We start from the raw sequence: 26,377 nt of genomic DNA on the forward strand, positions 1-26,377 counted from the left end.
TGACTCCCCACCTTTCTCATGCTGTTTGTTTCATCTGGAGTGCCTTTTCCATCAACCCTCATACCCCTCCCCATGTCTGCTCTTCAAAATCCTAACTGCTCTCAGTTCCATGCCATCTCCTCCAAGCAGTCATCCTTGATGGCTCAGAGCTCCCGCCTCTGCACTCAGCAGCACTTTGTAACCATTGTTCTCTGTGCTGGATGACAGTTTTTTATCCCCTCTCCCCTGGTCGATGAGTACCTCTAGGTCAGGGTCAGGGAACAGTTCTTACTTATCTCTGTGTTGCTTCAACCAGCACCCAGTAAGTGCATAGGAGGTATTCTGTACAAATGAGCTGAGTGAATCAGCATCCTTGCTCAACAAACGGTCCCAGGGCCATCAAACTCTTGGCAGACACTGGTTGGCATCAACTTCTAGTCTTCCTATCTCCTCCCTTAGACTTCTTCCTTTCCCTCCTCATCCTCCTCCACCCCATCGTGCTGGCTCTCTCTAAACTGCATCTGGGATCTGTCTGTACACCTCTCCTTCCCCTTGGCCACTGCCCCAGTCCAGGCCACAATCTTCCATCGCCTGGACAACAGCCATAGCTTCCTGGCTGGTCTTCCCTATAAGTCTCTGGCTCCTCCAGCCCATTCTCCACTTGGCCACCAATTACTGTCTTCAAAAGTAAATCTGTTTGTGCCATCTTATTGGTCTGAACTTCTTTAATGGTTTTCCACGGCACTTTGGAAAAAATCCAGCTCTATAGTATGTAAAATATGGTTTTCAAGGCCCTGTGTGATTTAGTGCTGACCTCTCTAACATCATTTTAAACCACTTTCCCCCTTGATCACCATGCCCAGCACAATCCCAACAGCTGTTCCCACCACAGGGCCTCTGTACATGCTATTCTCTCTGCCTGGAATGCTCGCCCTTGGCCTTCATAAGGCTAGTTCCTTCTCCTTCAAATATCAGACAGCTCGGAGAGACCCATCCTGGCCACTCTGTCCAAGGTAGGGCCCTCTCTGTAGTCTCCATTTCTGCCCTGTAATCATCACTATATCCTCACATCCCCAGCTCCTGCCACAGCATCCAGCCCAAAGCAAGAGTTCAGCAGATATTTGAACACATGCAATGATCTCCCACTGGACATCTGGACTTTAGTTACATTTGGTTCTTGACCAAGAAGTTAGAAGGGTTTGGGGTTGTGAGCTTTTTTTGTTTTTTTTTTTAGCAGAAACCAAGAGTGGCTTCTTGATGGAGGTTTCTCAAAAAACTAAAAATAGAACCATCATATGGCCCAGCAATTCCACTCCTGGGTATATATCTGAAGAAAACAAAAACAGTAATTCTAAAAGATACATGTACCTCAATGTTCATCCCATGCACCCCAATTATTTGCAATTGCCAAGATATGGAAGCAACATAAGTGCCCACCAACAGATGAGTGGATAAAGAAGATGTGATATATATATATATATATACTACTCAGTCATAAAAAGGAATGAAATTTTATCATCAAGGGACCAATCCAAGAGAAGATATAACAACTGTAAATATATATATACCCAACATAGGAGTATCTCAATATACAAGGCAAATGTTAACAGACATAAAAGGAGAAATTGACAGTAACACAATAATAGTGGGGGACTTTAACACCCCACTTACATCAATGGACAGATCATCCAGACAGAAAATCAATAAGGAAACCCAGGCCTTAAATGACACATTAAACCAGATGGACTTAATTGATATTTATAGAACATCCCATCTGAAAGCGGCAGAATACACATTCTTTTCAAGTGCACATGGAACATTTTCCAGGACAGATCACATGCTGGGCTACAAAGCAAGCTTTAGTAAATTTAAGAAAATTGAAATAATATCAAGTATCTTTTCCAACCACAACGCTATGAGATTGGAAATTAACTACAGGAAAAAAACTGCAAAAAGCACAAATGCATGGAGGCTAAACAATATGCTACTGAACAACCAATGGATCACTGAAGAAATCAAAGAGGCAATCAAAAAGTACCTAGAGACAAATGAAAACAAAAATGCCACTATCCAAAACCTATGGGATGCAGCAAAAGCAGTTCTAAGAGGGAAGTTTATAGCAATACAAGTTAACCTCAGGAAACAAAAAAACCCCTCAAACAACCTAACGTTACACCTAAGGCGACTAGAGAAAAATGAACAAAGATAGAAATTTTGCCATTTGCAGCAGCATGGATTGACTTGGAAGGCATTATGCTAAGTGAAGTCAGACAGAGAAAGACAAATACTGTATGACATCACATGTGGAATCTAAAAAGTACAGTAAACTAGTGAATGTAACAAAAAAGAAGCAGACTCACAGATATAGAGAACAAACTAGTGGTTACCAGCAGGGAGAAGAAAGGGGGGAGGGGAAATATAGGGGTAGGGGATTAAGAGGACAACTATTATGTATAAAATAAGCTGCAAAGATATATTGTGCAGCACAGGGAATATAGCCAATATTTTATAATAACTAGAAATGGAGTCTAACCTTTAAAAATTGTGAATCACTATATTTGTACACCTGTAACTTATATAATATTATACATCAACTATACTTCAGTAAAGAAATAAAAAATAGTGGCTTCTTGCTTTTGAGTATATTTAGCCTCTTTACTGTTATTTTCATTTGTCAGCATTGATTCAGTTCAGAGAAACTATCACCATGTTTCTTACAGAGTTCAACTCTCTTCCCGTATCCACAGAAACGACCTCCCATGATGGTTCCCCCACAGTAGGCCTCTGCCCTGGGCCAGGCCTGGGCACCAGGATGGAGACCCAAGAGGTGGCTTTGGGAATGCCAGTCCCAGGGCCCTGGAGATACAGGTGAGGCAGATCCGTGCTGCACAGCCCATCAAAGCGCTATGACAGTGATGAAGGACTCGGGCTTCACATCCGGAAGCACTGGGTGGTGGGTGTTCATCCCACACCCAGCAGACGCATAAATCAATTCCCTCTTTTAATTACACCAGTACCAGCCCACTTACAAAGCCCTTCATCAGAGCCTTGTTCAAATTGGAGTGTTCTTGGAGGGGCTGGCTGGGACCTGAAATCAGATGGTTCTGTCCTGGTTCCAGGACAGCCCTGGCACCAGCATCTCTGGGGCAGAGCCCACTGGTGCTGCTTGCCTTGGAGCAACTGCAGGGTCCAGCCACCCCTCCCTCGTTACTCCCTGTCCCGGTTCCCCCAGGACACCACCTGTTGGAACCCAATCTATTCAGAAATGCGATGAGCCCTTATCTGGAATCTGACCATTTCCCTCACCATGCTGGTGCCACCTGGTCCCAGAGGTCCTTACCTTTCACCTGGATTACTGCAACAGCCTTCTAACTCATTCCCTGCTTCCATCCCGATCCCCTGGTCTGGTCTAGTCTCAACACAGCAGCCAGAGTGATGCTATCAGGGGCGAGTCAGATCGTGCCCAGAGCCCTGGGTGGGCCCCCACTTGACAGCAAGTACAGATGATGCCCTCACAGGGGCCTATCAGGCTCCACTCCATCTGCCTCTCTGCATTCTCATTTCCCACCCCCACCCCCGACTCTGCTCCAGCCCCGCTAGCTACTAGCTGCTCCTCAGCCACCCCAGGCCTCACCTTGGCTGTCCTCTCCACCAGGGTACCAGCAGGCTTTGCTCCCTTGCCTCCATCCAAGTCTTTTCTCCAAAGCCATCTTCCCTCCAGGTTGCCATGTGGCCCAAGCCCAGCTTGCCCTAAGTTCACTTTCTTCCCATAGCACTTACATTTCTAGCACACTCTATAGCCCACAGCTTTGTCAGGTTTATCATTTTCTGCTCTCTCTCCCCTGCCAGAATATCAGCCCTGCATCTACTTTGTTCCATGGTGCCGCTCAAGCTCCTGGAATGTAAAATTGCTCAAGAAATGTTGGAATGAATAAAGATCTCAAGCCTTGCCATTGCCTCCCCCAGCCTCAGCTCCCAGCATCCCAGGGACTCTGCCTCTGAACCCTGATCAGCACACCTGCCTGTGACAATGCGGACCACATCTTCCACTGGGGGGGGGGGGGCCTGGTTGCTCCCAGCCACATCCACACTAGCTCCCCTACTTTTGCTCACACCCTTTTCCACTCAGCTCATCTTCCTGAGGCCAATCATACGTACCTCTCCCAACCTTTCAGGTGTGCACGGTGAGCTCACCTCCTCCCTGAAGCTGCCCTGGATTAGACTAACTTTATCACCACCTGACTTCCAATGGTCCCTAAGTGGGAGCCACACATTTGTTTCAGTTCTTAAGCTTCCTCCTCCTTCATTCTTCTCCACTCTGGAGGAGCAGGTAAATAGATACAGGAGGGTGGATACCAGCGCCTGGTTACAAATCCCTCCCCAGCCCTTGGCTCCTCGCCCCCTCCCAGCTCAGCTCTCCTGGTTTTCCTCCTTCCCCTCTGGCTGCCCTTTCTCAGGCTTCTCTTCCCCTGGACCCCAGGCTCTGTCCTCCCCACACTCTCCCCGGGTGATTGATCTCCAGTGGTTTTGGCACCAAGGCCACTGGTACTCCTACCCCATCCTTAGGGCCAGCTCAGGCCTCTGCCCTCAACTCCAGACCCACCAGCCAACCATCTCCCTGCTGTCCTGTGCCACCTCCAATGCCATGTGACAAAGCCAAGAACTCCTGAGGCCATCCCTCCCCCTCTGTGTCCTGTCTCCACCAGGGGGATCTGATCCCTTTTCCCTCACCCTGGACAGCAGCTGGTCACTGAGTCCTGAAGTTTCCTGTGCTCCCTTGCCCATAGCTGCTGCCTGACCCAGACGCTGCCTCCTCCCTGCTCTTCCTTCAGTCACCTTCCACTTCGCCCCCAGCCAGGGCTGAGTAAGGCCAGCTTAGGTGGTAACTCTCCAGTCGGACCCTCCAGGGCTCACACCTCCTGGAGAGTAAGTCCAAGATTCCCGCACACTCTCAGGCTTTGCCACGCCCCCACTCCTCTCTCACGACGCCTCTCATCACTTCCAATCCTGGGACGGACTGCCTCTCCCTGGCCTCCCATCCTTTGTCCCTGACGTCCTCTGCTGGGAGCACACCCAGCCCTCACCTGGAGAATCATCCCCCCTTAGCTCAGCCAGAGCCTCCTGCAGGACACCTGCTCTAGGACAGATGCTCTCCTCTCAGGGGACTGACTGCATGTGGACTCTTGGTGCTCCGTTTAGCCTACAGTGCCCGTGTGTTCTGCCTCCCCTGGCTGTCCACAGGCATCCCAAACTCCACATGGTCCCCCACTGATGCTTCCTTGGGTTCTCCCTGTCTTATCCACTATGACCTCAGCAGAGAGGTCTCCATATATTTGTTGAATGAGTAAATGTCTGTGAGTGATTTACTGCTCTTTAAACATATAAATTAGGTATCCTTATGAAAGAACGCTCGCTTAAACCCTGATGTGCTTTCTTGGATGCTAAGGAGAGGTGTGGACTCCCAGCTAAAGATGTGGACCCCCAGCTAAAGATGTGGACCCACCTGGGTCTGACCAGGGGCGGGGCCACCTGCGGCAATTATAGTGGAAGATGGTGACAGCTTGTAGCAGATGCTGCTGGTGCCCTTCCTGGGCTCGCTGGCTGGGTTTCCAACTGCCAGGGCTGCATCTCCATCTGGGGAAGTCAACCCCCCCTCCACCCCCCGTCAAGCCCCAAATAAGACATGGTCCCAAATGCTCCCTGGCAAATGGCAGGCTTTAAAAAAAACATCAGTCCCCTCTCTACCCCCTTGTCCTAGGCAGTTTCTCTTCTGTCTTCCTCATTTAGTCACGCATGCACTCATATATTGAAACACTCAGTGTGCACTTTCCAAGTCAAGCTCTCAGCTGTCTCTGGGGCCAAAGAGGAATCAACAGTCCCCGACCTCAGGGACTGGATCAGAAACTAATAGGTCAGGCGGGCTGCTTTGACCCAGATATAAGTGGGATATCCTACATGAGTTCTGTAATAATATGAAATAGCTAAGTCTGATGGGGCGACCATCCCTGCTGACACTATTCTAAGCACCATCAAACTCATGTGACCCTCTCAACAGCCGTATGAGGAAAATGAGGTCCACACGAGGCCAGAGTCACAGGGTGTCAGACCCAGCCCTCCATCCCAATGCAACAGGTGGGACCCTTTAGCCAGTGTCATGCCCCACACCCCACAGGATCCCCTTCCATTATGGGGGCCACAGCCTCCCCACCCTGTTTGGTCCCAATTCTGGGGTCATTGCAGCACCCGTATTGGTACCGGGAGGTCACTCGAGCAAGTCTCACTGGCCTTTTGGCCCCAAGTTCCATTGTACCTCACCTCTTCCTCTTTCTTGGCACAGATCCCTTTCTGCCTCCGGCTTCTGGTTACAGCTGAGGGTCTCAATCTGGATTCAGGTAAGAAGCACCTCTCTTGAGGGTGGGCCTGGGTGTCAGTCGTTTCTGAAGCTCAACAACATGCAGTGGGGCTTGGGCATCCAGCCAGAGGCAGGCTCCCTGAGGGCAGGGCCGTGTACAGTTCATCTCTGCAGCCCCAGGACCCACCATGGCACAACCTCTTGGCAAACGTTTGTTCAATAAATCAATAAATATAGGGTTTTTTTGTTATTGTTTTTGTTTTTTGGCCACGTCACGCGGCTTGTGGGATTAGTTCCCCAACCAGGCACTGAATCGCATCCTTGGCCGTGAAAGGGCAGAGTCCTAACCACTGGACTGGCAGGGAATTCCTTCAATATAGGTTTGATGAGTAAATTAAAGTCCACATGAATTTGTAATCTTTTATTTGCTGGATACAAGCAAATACATGGAAGACAATTCCATGTATTGAATGGGAAAAAGAAAATCCAGTACTTAAAAAAATAAAATCACTTTTAAAAAAGAGCCAGCAAAAATGCTCAAGTTTGGGCACAAAAAAAAATCATGCTACCACACACATGGTGCTCAGGGTTGAGAGGAACGCAGGGCAGAGCCAGCCCTTTTTATGGATGGGAGAGCTGAGACTGGTTTGGATAAGAGATTTGCTCAAGCAAAGATTATGTTGACAAGAGAGCCCACTTTCTGGGAGTGGGAACGTAGCGGGTGCTGGGCTTGGCCCACATATTATTATTCATGAGCCCACAAGCACCTTTGGAGGATGGCACCCTGATCCCCGCTTTGCAGATGAGGAAATGGAAGCTCAGAGAGATTGAGTGACCAGCACACGGGAGCTGGTAGGAGCCAGAGCTGGGCCTGGCCTCCAGGTCCTCCTCCTATTGGACCAGGCAAGTGGCTCAAAGATAACAGGACTGATACCCCGCCTCCCACAAGTGATGAACATCTCACATCCCAAGGTCCAGATCAACAGCAGTAGTGAAGACCAGCTTGGCACTAACACGGCCCATGAAACAAGAAACGTTCCAAGTGACACAGCCCGCGTTTGATGCCTAGAGTCCCTCATCACTCACGCGCCCCTTCCTGGCGCCACTGCCAGCATCACTACCCCATGGCTGAGATCACAAACATCCGAGAGGACCAAGGAGGGGGCGCCTGTGAGTGATGTCCTGAGGCTTCCCCGGCTCGTTCATCCCTAACAGCATCCTTGCTTCCCCTCCCTCCCTACAACCCCAGCCAGCACCATGCCTCCAAAACCATCAGACCCGGGATTGACACTACTGCCTCTCCCCTCCCCCATCCAGGCCACCTCACCGGCTCCCCCCCCACCACCTGCCCCCTCACTGGGAGCCCATCTCTATAAAGTAGAGATGCCACACCCCTGCTCGAAACCCTCTCTAGGCTTCTGCTTAAACTTAAGATAAAATCGCAACCCGCTTCCCTGGCCTCCCAGGCCCTCCCCTGAGCCTTGCCTCCTCCTGTCTTGCTTCATCAGCAGCCACGCAGGCCCCTCCCACACCCCCGAGCGCAGCAGGAACTCGCACTGTTGTTCCCTCTGCTGAGAAGGCTCTTCCCCCAGATCTTCCTTGCCCACGACTTCGCTTCAATCGGCTCTCAGCTGAAACGTCATCTCCTGTCCCCAGACCACACGATCTAAGTGACTACCCAGTCACCCCATCAGATCTTGTGATTTTAATTACCTTTGCAGCATATGTTATCTTCCATTTTTCTGGAGATGTTTTTGCTCTGTTTATTTTTTGTCCCAGCACCCCTGCCCTGCCTGTGCGTACCCACAGGGACCCTTCTGTCCTGTTCACCACCACATTCCCAGAACTTTGCACAGTGCCTGGCATATAGTAGAGTATAAAAATCTTTGCAAGAGAAACAAATTAGTAGCCACCGAGGACCCGTGATGTGTCAGGTTTGTGCTAAGGAGCTGGGGCTATAACTGGACACAGCAGACACAAGGCAATTATTTACATCTAGGAAAGACCCAGGCATTAGTCAAGTAACTAATGAGATATTTAAAGAGTAGGATGATTGCTATAAAGGAAAAAGAAAAGTTCAAAGAGTGTGTGCATGTATGTGTGTGGTTTTAAAATGTACACAAATTCCCTGACATGCCTCTACCATGGGTGGAATCTAATTCCCTGCACCTGGAAGGTGAGCAGCCTTGGTTACTTGATTCCAAGGAACAGAAGGCAGTGGAAATCATGCTGTGTGATTCCTCAGCTACACCATCAAAGGGCTACAGCTTCCACCTGCTTCTCAAGTTGGGAAGTCAGCCGCCGTGCTGTGAAGAAGCCCAGGCCACATGCAGGCATCCGTGAACAAGGCCAGCTGGGGACCCAACCAACAGCCAGCACCAACCACCAGACACGAGCAAGGAAGCCTGTGAGGTGGCTCCAGCCCCAGCCACCTGCTTACAGTCTCATGAGAGACCTCATGCGAGACCCTCCTGGTGGAGCCCTGTCACCCTTCATAACTGTGAGGGGGAAGGACAGTATATTTGTGTTGTTTTTTTAAGCACTAACTTTTAAAAAATTAACTAATTCATTAATTGGCTGTGTTGGGTCTTTGTTGCTGCACACGGGCTTTCTCTAGTTTCTGTGAGCAGGGGCTACTTTTCATTGTGGCGCACGGGCTCCTCATTTCAGTGGCTTCTCTTGTTGAGGAGCACAGGCTCTAGATGCACGGGCTTCAGTAGTTGTGGCATGTGGGCTCAGTAGTTGTGGCTCCTGGGCTCTAGAGCACAGAGCCAGTAGTTGTGGCACACTGGCTTTGTTGCTCCACAGCATGTGGGATCTTCCCAGGCCAGGGATTGAACCCGTGTCCCCTACATTGGGAGGCGGATTCCTAACCACTGCGCTACCAGGGAAGTCCCAACCACTAACTTTTGGCATGACTGACTCCATAGCCATAGAGCACCAGAACAGGGAATGCAGTGACCTCAGTGGAAGGTTTTCCTGGAGGATATTTGTGCTCAGATCTGCCTGAGTTGAGGTTAACTACTTTGAGGGGATGCTTGGCAGACATGAAGATTAGTATATACAAAAGGCTCCGAGACAGAAAGGAGCAAGGCCCATTCAGAAAGGGAAAGGGGTCCCCTGAAGCTGGGTCTCAGAGAAGGAGGGGAGGGACTTCCTTGGTGGCACAGTGGTTAAGACTCTGCACTCCCAATGCAAGGGATCCGGGTTTGATCCCTGGTTAGGGAACTAGATCCCACATGCATGCCGCAACTCAGAGTTTGCATGCTACAACTAAGGAGCCCCCGAGCCTCAACTAAGGAGCCCCCGAGCCTCAACTAAGGAGCCTGCCTGCTGCAGTTAAGACCCAGCGCAACCAAATAAATAAATTAAAAATATATATATATGGAGGCGGAGGGTTAGGTGGCAGACACAGCAGGAAGAATCCAATGGCCTGGAATTACTTCCCCTTCTTACCAGCTGGGCAGCCAGGAACTTACAAGTAAGTCACCCTTTCTGAGCCCCAGGCTCCTCAGAGAAATTGGGGCTGATATGACCTCCTATAAAGAAGAGGAACCTCAGGACTGGGAACTGACGACCAGCTCTTCCTAGTGTTCTGGGTGAGTAATAAAAGCATTCTAGAACTTCCACAGTCCTGTTTGTTTCTCTGTTAAAACGTGGCCCCTGGCACATAGGATGGAAACCAGTCAATCCCATCCCTAACTCCACCACTGCTGTGTGACCTTTGGGGAGTTAACCTCTCTTCTGGTTTTTCTAAGAATAAAATAAATGCACAAATTCAAACCTATCTCAGTGCTCTGAGCTCCTTAAAGACAGGCACTGTGGGAATGCAGGCTCACGCCTCTGTTCTGCCACAGCTATTTTTGGCCCCATCAGCCTCAGAAGCAGGTCTCACGGAGGGGGTGTACGAACTCCTCCTGGAGGGCTGGTACACGTCTCCCTCCTCGGCCGCAGGGCCTGAGTCACACGCGGGGACGAGTGGGCCATCGCTGACATTTACAAAGTCGGCCGGGTCCTGAGCCCTGGCGGCTGCCGTGGGCTTTTTGGTCAGGCCCTCGAGCATGCCTGTTCCTTTGCTTTGCCAGGGTTCATCCCTGCCCATGCCTTCCAGAAATACCTTCACCCAGGGACTCTGGGGCTGACCCCAGGGATCACAAGCCTGGCGACGGCTGCCCCTGATGGGGCATGACCGGTACTCTTGGTAAACCTTTTGTGTTGAATACCTAGGGGTGTCTACACATCCTTAAAACACCCATTTCCTCCCTGAGTTTCTAATCAGATGCTCCTTTGTCAGCGGAGAGATGCCGGAACCAAATTTAAGCAACTTCCAACCTGGAGGTCAGTGATCTATTCCTGTTACTACTACTATGAGTACTCCTGTTATCATTAGTATTACTTATTAGCTGCCACTCAGTGAGTGTTACTCGGGTTCCAGGCTCTGTGCTGTGTTAACTTCATGGTGTCACATTCTCACAATTGCCCATATGCAGCGGGTATTGTTATTAGCCCCATTTTACAGATGTGGAAATTGAGGCCCCAAGCTGTTAAGGATACGTTGCCCAAATCAGTTAGCTCATGAACAGATCTATAGGGCAGGACAGCCAGGCTGAGCCACTGTGCTGTAACACCCCTTTTAAGCATGTCGTTTCTGCCAAGTACAGGCTGTATAATTTCCAATCTTCACTGCAGGCCCTCCTCAGGTAAGTATCATTAGCTCCACTTTACAGATGAGGAAGGTGAGGCTGAGAGGGATGAGACGTGCCAAGGGTCGCAGAGCTGGGAGTGGAAGAGCTGCATCTGACTCCAAAGTCCCTTGACCTGATTGCCATTCTCCAGGACACTGGTTCTCAAAGGGTGTGCCCAGGCCGGGGGGCATCTGTGTCATTGAGAATGTATTAGAAATGCAAATCCTCGGTCCCACCCCAGACCTACTGAGTCAGGAATTCTGGGGATGGGACCCTGTGTTTAGACAAGCCCTCCAGGGGATTCTGATAACACTTGCGTTTGAGAACCCCTCCAGTCTAGTGCCTCCCACAGTTTGCAAAATTTCCACAGTGCAGCTGCCGTAGGCAGTCACCACCTTAAGCGCGAAGTGGCAGAATTTGGGAAACAGGACAGAAAGTGAAGATGTTGGTCAAGAATCTTCCACATCACAAGAACCCTTTCCAAGTTCCTTCTTGATGGCAGGCAGGACTCTGGGCAGGGCTGTCTCCATGGATGACCCAGGGCTGATGGGATGGGGGCCCCACAGAGAAATGTGGGGCGGAACTGCCCCCATGATCAACACGTTCTAGGATTGAATTGGAGGCAGGGGGTGGGGAGCAGTACTCTTGAAATTTTCACGGTAAAACAAAACAAAACAAGCACACCGAAAACATAACAAGAAATAAATGGAAAAACCATGTTGCCACTGCCAAAAGGGTGGCCCAACAATAGGTGACCCACCATCCCAGTGTGCCCAGGACTAAAGGGTTTTCCAGGATGCAGGGCTTTCAGAGCTAAAACTAAGAGAGTTCCAGCCAAACCAGGACACACTGGTCGCCCTGAGCAGCAGGGCAGCAGCAGGTGCTGTTTGGATGAAGATGGAGGCCTGCCTGGCCATGGGGAGGATGCCCCCAAATTCCAGCAAACATTTCTGGCCCTTCTTTTACAGGAGACTTTGTAGGTCTGTGTGAGTAGGTACAGAGGTTTCCCTATGTCCTCTTTCTCCATCTACCCCAGACACATGCACCGAAGGCCACGCTCCTGCAGAAGGACATTCCTGCAGCAGGGCGCCGCCTGCCTGATCCTTGGGCTCCAAACTCTGGGCCTTTGCTTCAGCCACTCGGTGGACTGTCCGGCTCCGCCCTGCTTCTGCCTATCCAAGGTCTACCTGGAAATTCTCTCATGTGGTCCTGATCCTCCCTTCCTGCCCTTTTTGGAATTAAATATCCTTCCTCCAAAGCACCTTTTCCTTCCCCAAGTCTAACACTCAGAGGCTGCTCTTTATCAGAGTGGTTTTCACAGAATGATCAGCAGCAAAGGCTACGGGTCCAGTTTTCAAACGCGCTTTCCACTTACATGAATCCTCCAGTCAACCCCGTTGGTGGGTGAAAACCTCACACCTAAAACTCAGGCTGAAGTTTACAGTCCTCTTTGAAACCTCTTTGAACTGTTGGTGGGAATGTAAATTGGTGCAGCCGCTATGGAGAACAGTATGGAGGTTCCTTAAAAAACTAAAAATAGAGCTACCATATGATCCAGCAAGCCCACTCCTGGGCATATATCCAAAGAGAACCATCATTTGAAAAGATATATGGACCCCAATGTTCATTGCAGCCTATTTACAATATTTATAAGACTTGGAAGCAACCTAAATGTCCATCAACAGATGAATGGATAAAGAAGATGTGGTACATATAGACAATGGAATGTTAGCCGTAAAAAAAGAATGAAATAATGCCATTTACAGCAACATGGATGGACCTAAGATTATCATACTAAGTGAAGTCAGTCAGACAGAGAAAGACAAATACCATATAATATCACTTGTATGTGGAATCTAAAATATGATACAAATGAATTTATTTATAAAACAGAGATAGACTTACAGGCTTAGAAAACAAACGTACGGTTACCAAAGGGGACAGGTGGGGGGAGGGATAAATTAGGAGGTTGGGATTAACATACACACAGTAGTATATATAAAATAAATAATCAACAAGGACCTACTGTATGGCACAGGGAATTCTACTCAATATTCTGTAATAACCTCTATGGGAAAAGAATCTGAAAAAGAATAGATATGTGTATATGTATAACTACTTCACTTTGCTGTACACCTGAAACTAACACAACATTGTACATCAACTATACTCCAGTATAAAATAAAAATTTTTTAAAAACAGTTTACCAGCCCTCTTAAAATCATGCCGGGGAAGTGGCAGGCCTAGCACACCAACCCGGGCTCAGGGCCTCGGCCTCTTATGCCGTATTCTCTGTCTTTTCATTACGCGGGCCTTGCCACTGAGGACAAGTCCCCATGGGCCTCCAGCGTGCCCAACATAGGGCTGGACGCAGAGCAGCACTCGGCAAACACTCACCCCGTTAATCAGAGGCCCTCGTGAGAGGCAGGGATGCAGGCACATCTGATAACCAAGGGAGCAAAGGCTGGCATGTGCCTGGAGCTGGTGTATCCAGAAAGATGGTGGGAAAGGACCCTCCTACAGACACCCTCTGCAGATGTTGGGCCACTGGACCGTGAGCTCCCTGCGGGCAGGAGCTGCCCCTCTCTTGCTCATCGCTGACTTCCTAACCCCTGCCAGGATCTGGGGAGCTCTGCATATACCTGCTGAAGCCCTGTGCCCTCTGGGAGAGGCTAATTCCTCAGAGATTGCAGAATGGACAGAAGTTGTGGACTTGGCTGTAGCACTCTGACATCACCGTGCAGTACTCATTTGTGGGGTTCTGGGCTTAGCTCAGTGAGGACCAGGGTAGTGTACAAAACACATTCTCTGCCACTGGTCTAATCTGCCAGGCACACCACGGCTGTGGGTGGGGTGCATCTGCTGTCCTCCTGCCCAGTGTCCTTGTCCTCATCCTTGGGTTACAACCCCTCCACCTGGACTTTCCTTTCAGAAGCCACTACCTTCTTAACCTCTATCCATACACCTCAACTGCTAAGGGTGGTCACATGGCCCAAGGCTGACCAATGAGCACATTCCATCTTGTAGGCCATCATGATTGGTCCAGGGATGGACATGTGACTCAAGCTGGTCCAGTGAAAGTCAGCCCTGGGATTTTAGTTGAATGATTGAGAAAGAGAAGCTCTCCTTGTAGGGAGATTGCTAACTGTAAGGTTGATGGCATCCTGGAGCCTGGAGCCATAGGGACTGGGCCAGCCTGAGAGAAAAGGTGACCCAGGAGAAATCGGAAGAGAGAGATGGAGACAGAAACCCAGTACCATCATCATATAAGACCTGCTGTTGGACTATTACGATACATGGACCAAAAACCAAACATCTCTCTAGTTTTTACATCACTTAAGCCCCTTCAAGATGGGTTTCTGCTACTGGTAACTGAACAAGTCCTACCATAAAATTAAACTACACCTGCTGTCCTTGCACTCAGAAATGCCCTCAGGCCCCAAGCTCACATGAGGCCTCTGTCCCCTCACATCAGGCACTGCCCATTCTCTGCAGGCCCCTGCCTGGTTTCCGGCCCTCGTGCGTGGTTTGGGGCCTGAAGTATCTCAGTGGTCTCCTCTTTACCCCAGTCAGGCAGCTCACCCCAACCACCCCCCACATTGTCAGCAAAGTTGACTCTGAAGCAGATGATGTGGGATCATGTCACTTCTTTGCTTAATACCTTCGTGGGCTCATGGCTGCCCCATGCAGAGCTTCCTAAAGGATGGGGCGCATGTCCCTGCAGGTAAGTGACCTGGTCTTAGACAGCACATGGACCCGGTGCTCAGACACGCATAGAACGAGAACAACATAGAACAAGAAACTTAGGCCCCTTTTGATTCTCTCGCAAATCTGATTTCTTTCTGGAGAAACATTTCCTCACGGGGCTACTATGGCTCTGACACCTCTCTACAACCTGCTGTGCTCCCTTTTTAACAAAGAGAGAGACGGCCTCGCGCTCAGAAGCTTCCACAATAGGCTAGAACTTTACAACACTGGTTTGTTTGCATTTGTTTTTATGGTCACTTTCCACTTATGCAAGTGATTCTGGTTTTTCATTGATGGCAGTTATTAAAGTTTTCTTTGGAGATTAATTTGTATAAACACAAAAGTGAGTCTGTTTAATGAAAAAAAAGAAAAAAATAAGGCAAACAACAGGAGGTATCTGGATATGGTGAATGTTTGGCAAACAACGATTCACAGGATGAAATGTGATCTACTCGGCCAGGCACACAAGGCCCTTCACAGTCCGCCCCCTGACCATCCTTTACATCCACCAGCGGGCTTGGGCCTCCCAAGATGAGTCTCACAGAGTCATACCTCCAAGCCTTTGCTCACGCTGTTCCTTCTGCTTGGGTGCCCTTTCCCCACAACCTCCTCATCAACCTGGAACAGTTCCATTCACTATGAAGACCCAAGTCAATGTTCCCATTTATGGTGGCTGTAGTTTGGCCCCACTCCTCAAGGCTTTCCAGTGCACCTGGAGAAGAGTTTCTGTGCTCTCTCAGGTCACTTTTCATGGGTTGCTAACAGAAGGCCTTCCTTGAGGCTAAGAGATCCCAGAGACCAGAACCGCCTTTCAGGTCTGCGTCAGACACAGATGCTCAGTTAGCACAGGATGAACTGAACGGGCTCTAGCTGTGGGCTGTGGCTTCATAAGGTTTAAACACTCCTGGAGGTAGTGCAGGCCTGGAGCCTGAACCGTGGAGGGAGAAGGAATTTTAAGGAAAGGAAGGGAGTGAGGGGCAGGAGCTTGAGGCCAGGCCCCACAGGACAGTCCAGGGATTCCTTCAGGAGAGGGGAGGAGGGTGAGCGTCTTGGGATGGCAAGGTCCTGCAGCAGCCTGGAGCAGAGGGCCTGCTCTCGACTTTCACTTGCATTTGAATCCTCTCAGAACGTGTTACAATAGCGGTTCCTAAGCCCCATCCCAAAGGCTCTGACTCAGTGGGTTGAAGTGGGCCTGTGAAGCTACACTTTAAAACAAATGCTTCAGGCGATGCTGAGGGCCACACTTTGAGAAGCGCTGAACCACGAGCGTCAGGGAAGAATGGAGACAGGTGGGGGCCTGGCAGACACAATGCAGACATGCACCTGAACGGCAAAAGATCCCCTCAGAACACTGCATCCCGGCCCAGACACTGAGAGCCTGGAAACACGGCTCACCAGAGAACAAGCCTCGTCAAGGTTATTTAAAATATGCCCCAAATAACTCAACAGAGATGTGTTTAATGAGGTGGATCCACCCCATGAGCTGGGGCATTCCACAGGCCGCAGCTCCTGTGATCAAACCAAAATACAGCATCTCTTGTCAGAGACGTTATCAACTAGCAATTATAAGCAGGAAACTTAACCCCTACGGGTCGGGACGGAGGCCATTTCTGGCTAAAGAAACCCTCCTTTGTTTGCAATCAAATTGTTCAGAGATGAAATCAAGACAAACAAGTGATGGGGGAACAGGGGCGGGTAGCAGAATTTGCTGCAAATAGCCGAAAGGCATCCGTGTAACTTTGATCCCAGAGTCTCCACTTCAGTTCTATACGAATTGCTTCCTTACACGTGAATTAAAATCAAAAAATGAAACCATGCTCACGGGAGGGGTGTTTCAGATCAGGGCCCGTGGCTGCCCCCCTTTAAGGTCTGGCCTTCAGAACAATCCAGGCAGAGTCACTCATCAAATGGAGATTGACTTTTATCTGATTAACTGATGGAGAAACATCCTTCTCCATCTCACAGAAACATTCTGTGGGAAAGGCGTTTTGCAGACTGCAGGGAAAAGTTGGGCCTTGGCGTCCCTCCTGCTCGGCCAGTGGAAAATTACAAAAGAAGCAAGGCTGCCCTCTGCCATGCTCCCAGGTTCTTCCTGGGCCCCGGAAAACACAAAGAGAAGCTGGAAATGAAGCGAGCCTTTACTTACCTGGGGCAGAGAGGAGTCTGGGAGGAGGCGGGGGCGGGGGTGGCGGGGGCAGTGGGGGTGGGGGTCGGCACTGGCAGATGTGTTGACAGCTGTCGGTCACCTTGGAGCAGGACTTCTGGGGCTCACCGTGCGTCACCTGCAGAAATGGGCACAGGTGCCCAAGAGCAGCCAATGAGGCAACTGGGAGCCCAAATGGGACCACCACACTCCACCCACCCCTCCGGACCTAGGCAGGAAGAATAGACAGAAGCTGGGTTGGCTCAAAGGGCACGATGTTATGGGAGGCTGGCCGGGCAGGATTGGAAACCAAGGTTTTATTTCTAGCTCTGTGGGACCGGGGCAGTTGGCTTGGGCATTCATGAGAGGCAGACAAGAACTTCAAGGTTAACTCCTAGAATCTCCCCATTGTACAAATGAGGAAACTGAGGCCCAGGCAGGAGAAGTGGCTGCCTGAGGTTCTCACACCCAGAAGGTGGCAGGATGCTGACTTTATCTCCTCCATAATCTGACCCATCCGCTTCTCCAGTCTTCCCGGCTACAATGCAGGACCAAGCCCTTGCCTCCTCTCTGCCCACAGCTCCTGAAGGTCTTCCTGTGTCCACTCTGGGCCAAGGTCCCCCCATCTTGGGAGAAGAAACTTACCCAGCCAGGTCTCTGCTCTGGCGGCCCACGTGACCAAGGGGAGCAGAGCAACCTCCCCAGTGTTATCCATGAGGTGCCTGAGTGGTCTTGTGGGAAACATACCTGACCAGACTGCCTGTACCCACCCCCACCCCCAAATGCCTGCCCATAGCTCAGGGGATCAGGTGGTCACAGGGACCCCGTCCCCTCATGCTCTGGTCCTCTGCTCTGCTCTCAAAGCCCTCCTTCCAGTCCCTGGTCCCTGGCCACGCTCCCTCCCTTTGCATATGCTGCTCCAATGGCCAGGAACTTTCTCCCACACCTTTCCCCCTACGTTGCCCACTTCTCAGCTTGGCTATCACCTCCTCAGGGAAGCACCTCTGAGCCCCCTGACCAGGTCAGATCTCCACTTTACAGGCTCTTCTGGCACTGGTTTCACTCTGTGGGGCAGAAATCCACATGGAGGTGTTAACCTGGTCCACCCCCCTATTTACCACTGGACTCTAAGGGATACAGGGTCAGGGGCCAGGCCATTTACTTTTTCTCTCACCATCATAACACCTAAGGAAATGCCTGGAATTCACCAGAATCCATACCTCTTGAATCCTGGGCTGGTGTTCTTTCAACACCAGTCTCAGTTTCCCCATCTGTAAAACTAAAAAGGGGAGCAAAAGTGGGTTGTGTTCACCCAGCGGTTCCCAGCCCTGCTTGCACATTTGAATCTCCAGGCAGCTTTGAAAGATACTCATGCCTGAGCCTTTCCCACGCCAGTTAAGTCAGAATTTCTGCAGGTGGAGCTACGCATGCGTATTTTGTTGAAACATCCAGGTTAAACTTCTAATGTGTAGCCAGTGAGAGAATGGCTGGTTTAGACCAGCTGCCAGCATCCCTCCCTAAGGCAGAGTGCCATAGATCTTTGAACCTAGCATTTTCAGCCTGTCGCAGAGAAGAGCTGATTTAAAGACATGAAGGAAAAGGTTGGTGGTCACCCCCTACCTCAGGGATGCCCACAGTTCATTTTTCCCACTGTCATCTCCAGTGAGTTGAAACCCAGAACCCCAGTTTCCCTGCAATCAGCCATGGCAGGCTGGCCTTTGGAGGCCAGTGCAGACCCTTTGCGGCACGTGTTCCGGGCCCTCAGAGAGAGCCAGCAGGGCTCGGCGGCTCCCTTCCCACTTGGCAGATGTGAACAGGATGGGTAATGGCTACCGGAATGTCAGCAGGAGGTGGATTGATTTACAGCCCTGGCTTAATATCGAGGCCACGAAACTCCTGCTCACCACCTTTTAGTGTTTTGAAAGGACCACTGACTGCATTTCAAACTCTGGAAGGCAATCTTATCTCCTGCCGGGAAGAGCATCTCCTCTGATGGTGAGCCTTTTCTGTTATTTTACAGAGATGATTAACTCCTTAGACCTCATGGCAAATCCACTGGCTTCTCCCACCAGCGCAGCTGTCAGCCCTCCCATCACCACCATCGAGACTGTTCTCTGCATTCCGACCTTCTAAGACTATGGGGGTTGCTCGAAAGCTCCCTTCTCCCAACAGCCGGCCTCTGAGATTGATTCTCTGCTGAACTCTACCAAGTGTGCGAACTTCAAGCAATGCCATTGCCAAAGCAATTACTTTCCCACTCTCCAAGGTGCAATTTATGCGAGAGAGTTCAAGAGGAGCACGTGTGTTTAACCTGGCCCAACCCAATGACCTATTTCTGCGAGAGGCTATAAGGGCACAGATGTATAAGAGTGCTTAATGTGATGAAATTACAGGCAGGGAAACCAGTGCCAAGTTTCAAGGCTGAAGGGTGGGGGAAGTGAAGGCACACACTGCGTTTTAAACATCTGTGGTCTCTCGTATAATAGTCCCACTGAAATGGGAGTGGATACAACTGCTTAACCAACTGTCATCACAAAATTAGTGAGTCTGGGTGGGTTGTCCTTCTCCCCGAGGCAGGACCCCTCTTGGGCCCCTCACTGGTTTGGTCCAGTGCAAGCCTGTGGCCGCTGAGCCTCCCTTGACTGACAGCTGGTTACACAGGCCCTGTATCTACTTGCCAACGTCCATGCATCCTTCAAACCCAGCTCTTGCACGGCCTTCCCAGGCAAGCCGTCCTGAACAACTCCCCCTCCCCGAATTAGACCCAGCTGCCCAGTGCTGCCTCTTCACCTCACAAACCCTCCTCTTTGCAGTACTTTTCCCACTGTTAATGTTCCCCCCACACTAAGTTGTGAGCATCTTGGAGCAGAGAGGTAGGTGGGTCTGTGCTTTATCAATCCTGACCAAGTGTGACTTCCTGAGCCTTACTGTATGTCAGTCATGGGAAAGAGGCTCTCATTTCACCACAAGGATAGTCAAGAGAGGTAGCTATTATCACCCACACTTACAGGCTTGGCAAGGCTAAGTGATTTACCAAAGTTGCATAGGGCCCGGCATTCATTGGTGCTCAGTGAAGATGTGCGCTGGGGATGGTCTGCCCAGGAGTGGAGAAACATGGGATCTACCCTGTCTCCCAGCTCTGGGCCCACTTTGGGGTTGTGTGGGTCAGCGATGCTGTGTTTAGACCAGTAGAGAGGAAACCTCAGTAGCACGAGCTTGTCTCAGCACCTGGCTTGATGACATCCTGGTGAGTCTCACAAGGAGAAGAAACTTGCCCCTAAAGTCATCTGCCCTTAGCTGGACTTGATCAAGAAGCAGCAGAGGCCCAGAGAGGTCAATGACCCACCTAAAGCCAGTATCGTGACCTCCTGTGACCACTTTTTGTTCCAGTTTTGCCATCGCCTGCCTTCCTGTCCCTGCTCTGCCACGTTCTCCTGGGGCCAGCATCCTGAGGCACAGGGAGGTCCTGTAGTCACCTGGATTTGGTTCCTGGCACTGTGATCTGGGGAACACGTGCTTGTGGCAGCCAGTTCCCACTCCTGGCCAATCAGTGCAGCTCTCTGGCCAGTCCTCCTAAATAGTCCTTGAATCCATCCACTTCTCCCCATTCCCACTGCTACGGCCCTAAACCAGGATGCCATCACATCTCCACTGGGTAGCCCTGCCTTCCTCTAAGGGTTGTCAGGTAAAATATAGGACACGCTGTAAAATTTTAGATAAACAACCACCATTTTTTAAGTATAAATATGTCCCAAGTATTGTATGGGATATACTTATGCTCAAGAACGATCCATTGTCTATCTGAAAATTTAACTGGACAGCCTGTATTTTTATTTGCTAAATCTGGCAAGCCTACCCTCACCAGCCCCTGTGCCCCTTGCCTCGCCCCCTCCCTGAATCCAAACCGTGTGCTGGAGCTGGACTGAGATTTCTAAAATGCCCATCTGAGATTGCGTCATCTCTCTCTTAAATCTTTCCACGGCCCCCAGAGCCCTCAGGGCCAAGTCCAAATTGTAAGACACGATGTTAGTGGCTTATAACAGAGGCCTCACCTGGGGGGGCCCTCCCCGGGGTTCCTCCAATTCCCTGCCCTCTCCTCTGATCTCAGGGCTGTTCCCTCCACCTGGACACTTCACTCAGCTTGCATCCTGACTCCTGACTTCTCCTTGTTCATGTCTCAGGTGAAGCACTGCATCTGCGGGCTTTCTCTGAATCTTCCACAAGCTCCCATCTCTAAGCTATTTGCTCCTACTGAGCGCTCTTGCCTATCGTGACTTGTGTAACAATTTCTCCAGTGCTAGACTGTGAATGCCATGAAGGCAGGGACCATAGGTCCCCTGCACTTAACACGGGGCCTGGCAAACAGGAGGTGCCCCGTAAATGCAGCTGACTAAATAAGTGAGGCTGTAATGACTGACCACAGGGGCGGGGGGTTGGCATCGCTTGGGTCTGGGGTGACTCCTCGTCGGCACACAGAGACCCACAGGCCCGGATCGGAGCCCGTCTCCCTGACGATTGCTTTAGGAGGGCACCTACGAGGATGATGGCTTCTGGCATCTTTTATCGAGACAGGCCAGCACCACAGTAACTTGATGAGACACACTCCTGTCACACCTAATAAATTCGCCAGCCTGTCATCCTCTTCACTTGCAAAAAAAAAGGACTCATCTGGAAGTGAACTTAGAAGAACCCTAAATCACGAAAGCTCAAAATCTCAATTCCAGACACACGAAGGAAAAAAAGGGAAGAGGCTAAAGAGTGCCCCCACCAACCTTGCGGCTATTTAATGTCATCTGACTGTAATGATTAAGTTTCTTATCATCCAGGCAGCAGCCGGAGGCTCTGGGCTGATCTCAAGGTTGGGACCTGGTGCTCTGAGGGACCACAGATCTCTTGCTTCACCAATTATCCTATTAATTACAGGACTTTGTTGTGCTGGTCTCACCGTTCCAGATGTTTACGACTTGGGGGATTCTTCCAGCAAAAAGCTCATGAAAGCACAGATAGATTTCTTTATACTCAAGAAACTCCTATGACGTGGCAAACGATACTCTCTCCGCTTAAAGGGAAACACATGGCTTTGTGCACTTCGATTTTTCCTCTTCCCCTTCTCTTCACTCCTTTCAGCTCTTTTGCTTAAAAACCGGATTCATTCATTCCAAAGCCCCCTTTCCCTTGGCTTCTCAGTCCTTATCATTTGTAGATTAATTTTTCCAGCGCCTCCAGCCAAAGATTTTACCCATTCTACTTGTCTGGAGGATTTCTTTTCTAAATGATTTTCACAAAAATTGATCTGTATTGAGTAACGGCATCTGAAATACACACACACACACCCCCATGCGTGTAAGTACTGCCTGGCTGAGGATACGGCTAAAAAACGAAGCTACTTCACAAAATTATTTCTTTTGGTGGTAGAGGTGGGTAGGGAGGTGGTGGGTCTGTTGTTCTATCCTGCTAGTTCCTGCAGAAAATTCCAGTTCTTGGAGGTTAACAATGTCATCACGTTGCTCTCCGTACTAGCTGAAAAAGTCTCCCAAAAGAGGGGAAATTGTAAACAAATGAATAGAAAAAGGAAATGGGCTTAACATCTGAGGTTCAGCTACAGGTTGAACAAGAGAAACTGGTCCCAAACCACCCAAGTGTTTAGAAGTGACAAAATTCTGAATCCCGAGGAGGCACAGCTGAGTTTAATAACTGCAGTTTCACACATTAAACAAAGCTGTCAATTCCGAAAGCAAAGTAATTGTGAGTGAGACACAGGCAAGCCAGGGAAGAGAGCAGAAGATGGGTCAGGTGCTGGGGGAGGGGGGCGTACCCTCCCCGACTCAAGCAGACCCACGCACTCCAGCTCTGCGCCCAGCCGTCTGGTTCCAGCAGTAGAGCCCCTGGTTCTCTCCAGTGGTCAGCCGGGCTGCCATCCAAGCAGGACTGACCACGCTGGGTCCCAGCAGGGCCCCATCACTTGGGACAGCTCATGAACCTCGGCAGCCTGGCAAGCAGTGTTGTCCCATCCCTTCTTCTTCGGACAGTCACCGCCTACTCGGGGCAGCTATCTGAATAGTCCCCAGTCCCCAAAAATGCCACCAGGAGGACCTGAAGCTGCAAATACCCCAGAGTGGGTATTTCAATGACTGAAATGGTAAAAATGTCCTCCAGAGCCTACTGAACCACCAACAATTCAAAAATGTTTATCAGACTGTGTAGCAATCAACAGAGTACCTGGCTAGCCAGATGGATGAGCAACGTTACTATTGCTAATATCAATAACAGCAGCAGCAGCAGCTACCATTTAGTGTTTATTATGGTTCAGGCACTGTGCTAAGTAATCTTTACTTCATCAAATACTTATGCTAGCACAGTGAGGAAGAAGAAACCATGGCCCAGAGAGGTTAAGCGCACTGCCTAAAGTCCCCCAGCTGGTAAGGGGCAGAGCTGGGGCTCAGAATTCAGAGCTGAGGCTCAGAATTCAGAGCTGACACCAAAGTCCAGCTGCTCACCCATTCCACTGTACTGCTGACTGGGTGCGTTCCGAGAGGAACTAGGGACATCCCATCTAACCACCTCTCTGACCCTAACACAGGTCACTCGAGTTGGTGGCTACTTGGTCTCTGCCCTGGGGACTTGGGGGGGGGGGGGCGGGGGAGCAGGGTGAGGATTCAATCCTCAGGCAATCCTTACAGATGAACAGCTCCTTCTTACATGCAAAATCTGTCCACAACCTCAACTCCACCACCAACAAGAAACACAACCCCTTCTGTGTTGAAGTCCAGTTTAAGAAGGCTGATATGAAGTTGACTAGTGGCTCTGGTGGGAAATAAAGAAGGCATATTCTTGGGAACATTTTTCTTTTTAAATTCGTAAAAGCGCCAAGGTTTCTTTTTCTGCATTTCTGCAATAGAATACTATCAAGAGGGCATTCCCTCCGCCCTTTCTGTTCCAAGGCGCTGTCCTGCAGGCCTCAGCAGGCCACGATTGAAGCCTCCTTCAGGAGTTTCTTCTCTTTTCAGGGCCAGAGTATGGCGAGCCCTAGCATCTTTTCTTTTCCTAAACTCTTCCCAGGACCAATCAGAGGGGCGATTGCAGGAAGCCAGGGTCGCAGGAGGGAAGTGACAACCGCCCTCTACCCCGTCCCGACCTGGAAGTCCCCTAGCGCGGGCAGCCCGCGCCACGGCTCACCTGCACGAAGCCCCAGAGCGGGTGGAGCGCGCAGTGCAGCAGCAGCGAGGGCCAGCAGCAGCCACGGCGCAGCACCGGGTCCCGGAGGAGCATCTCGGCCCGCGGCACCCGCTCCCGGGGCGAACTGTCAGGGGAGCAAAGCTCGGGTCAGGCGGGCGCCGCTGGCACCCATTGTGTCGCGCACCCGCACACACGTAGCAGTCTGGGTTGGGCGGGCACGCCCCGCACCCTGGGGCACCCTCTGAAACCAAGCCTGGCCTTTCATTCCAGCTTGCCCCCTCTCTGACCCTTCGTGCACACTCACAGTGGCCGGCATCCCAGAACTCACACTCCGTCGTGGTGCACGCCCCCGGCATCCTGTGTGCATATCTTGGCCCCATGCACACCTCCAGAAACAGCCAAGCACACTTACCGAGCCCCGTGCACCTCCCGCGAAACAGCCATGCACAACTCTCTCCCACTGTGAGCACACTTCAAACCCGGCGGGCACCACTCACCCTGCGTGCACACCCACAGGAACAGCCGTGCACACCCACCGACTCCTGCCCGCACACTCGCTGACCCCGCGTGTACACGCTGCGTGCACCCTCTCTGCCCGGCCGGCCCTCACTGCGTACACTGCAACACAGACGCCTCCGTGCGCGCCCCGTTGCCCTCGCGCGCCCTGCCGAGCCCCGGCCTCCCCGCCTCAGGGCGTGAGCTTCCCCTACGTCTGCATCTCCGCCCGCACCCCTCCGGGGCCTCAAGCCACCTTGCCTGGCGGCGGCCCCAGCCGACCCTCGGCGCGGAGAAGAGAGGTCCTCGCTCCCCCGGCGGCAGAATCTGTTCCCGAGCCGCCGGACGGCCCCCCATTTAAAGCCAGCCGCCTCCCCAGTCCCCCGCCCTCTAGGCGGGGCCTCGGTCCTCACCCTGGCGGCTGCGCGGGCGCCTGGGGGCTTCACATGCCTGGGAGGAGCGCCGGGCACTGGAGCAAAAGTTTGCGCGCGGCTTGGGCCTGCGGGGCGGCTGAGCCGGGGACCCGGGCAGGGAGCGCTCGCACGGGGCGCAGGGCGCGGTGGCTCCGGGCTGCGCCTGGCCGCGCGCGGGGCGGGAGGGGCGGCACCCCGCGCCCAGGGCCGGAGCGGGCTGCCGAGGCAGAGGCGGAGGGCGGGGAAAGTCTCCTCCGAGCCGCCGGTAGCCGGCGGCGCGTGCCCTCCCCGGCTCCCCGCCCTTCCCGGTGGCGCCGCGCGGCTGCCCGGGGCGCGGGCAGCCCGTCACGCCGGCCCGCGAGAAGCAGCGGCTAGAGGCGCTGGCCGGGAGCGCCTGCCTGCTCCGGCCGCAGGGCCGCGGGCGGAGGCGAAATAAATACTGCACGAAAAAGGAAAACAGACGTGAGCCGAGCCAGAGCTCGCCCGCCTCCCGCCCGGGGCTGCGCTCCCGCCCGCGCTCCCCGCCGCCGCCGCCGCCAGCGCCGCTGCAGTGATTCCTCGTCTCCATCTAGCGAGGCTATTGTGTATTGGGCGCCTCATTATTTATTTATCCACCCGCGAGGAAGAGGACTCCCAGCTCCCGAGGGTCTTGCTCCTTGCCTGCCGTCCCCCCACCCAAGTTTCTCCGAGGCGGCGGGAAAGGGGTGAGGACTGATTCGTGGGGACCCCTTTTCGCGCTCGATCCTGGCCGACTCCCTCCCCTCCCCCGCCCCACTTGGAGTGGGGCGAAGGCGTCCGGGGTTGCCTGGGCTCGAGCTGCAGGCCGCCCCTCCCGGGGCCAAGTGCGGTGTTCTCCCTTCTGCAGTCCCGGCGGGGGGACCTCTCCAGCCACACCATCGCATTTTGGAAGGAGCTGCCGACGGCCCCCGGGGAGGACCTCTCCACCACTGCTTTTCGTCAGCCAGCTCAAACTCCTGTTTGATTATCAACAAGTCGGTGGCGAAGTAGCGCGTTACGCTTCTTTCAAACAAGCTGCCCCTGGCCCCCAGGCCGCACCACAGGTATGCCCGGCCTCGGATCGGCTGATGGGGTGGAAGCACTTGACAAGCTCTGTGATTGACAGAGGGCCTTCCATAGAGCGCCCCCGCCCTGTCTGCCCCCAAGGCATGGAAAATCTTATTTTTAGGTTGGATGAAGGAACCAGGGGGTCAGGACAGAGAGCGGTGAGTCAGACACCATAGCTCATTCATCAAAGGAACATTTACTTAGTTCCTTTACCCAGTCTCTCTGGACACCCTTAAGTCACCCCATATAAACCTACGCTCTAAGTATAAACTGCTCTGCACACCAGCTTTCAGGCCAATTTCCTAGCGACCTCTTTCATGCT

The 26,377-nt window shown here is 51.7% G+C and overlaps 1 protein-coding gene across 3 annotated transcripts in view; it reads right to left on the bottom strand.

Moving 5' to 3' along the window:
* PRIMA1 (proline rich membrane anchor 1) overlaps window positions 1-25,202 on the bottom strand; it is a 63,586-nt gene extending 38,384 nt beyond the window's left edge. The window contains exons 1-3 of one of the 3 annotated variants that reach the window (XM_057730199.1): window positions 24,991-25,202; window positions 24,083-24,206; window positions 16,910-17,045 (exon numbers count right to left, since the gene is read on the bottom strand). In XM_057730199.1, the coding sequence (XP_057586182.1) occupies window positions 16,910-17,045; window positions 24,083-24,175 (229 nt within the window). In that variant the 5' untranslated portion in view covers window positions 24,176-24,206; window positions 24,991-25,202. Of the gene's footprint in view, window positions 1-16,909; window positions 17,046-24,082; window positions 24,207-24,579; window positions 24,682-24,833; window positions 24,955-24,990 lie in introns of those variants that run through there. The other 2 variants (XM_057730198.1, XM_057730200.1) reach the window with 2 other exon arrangements.
* Between the last annotated feature and the right edge of the window lie 1,175 nt (window positions 25,203-26,377).

Source organism: Hippopotamus amphibius, chromosome 4 (genome assembly GCF_030028045.1).
Source record: "Hippopotamus amphibius kiboko isolate mHipAmp2 chromosome 4, mHipAmp2.hap2, whole genome shotgun sequence".
Classification (NCBI taxonomy): domain Eukaryota; kingdom Metazoa; phylum Chordata; class Mammalia; order Artiodactyla; family Hippopotamidae; genus Hippopotamus; species Hippopotamus amphibius.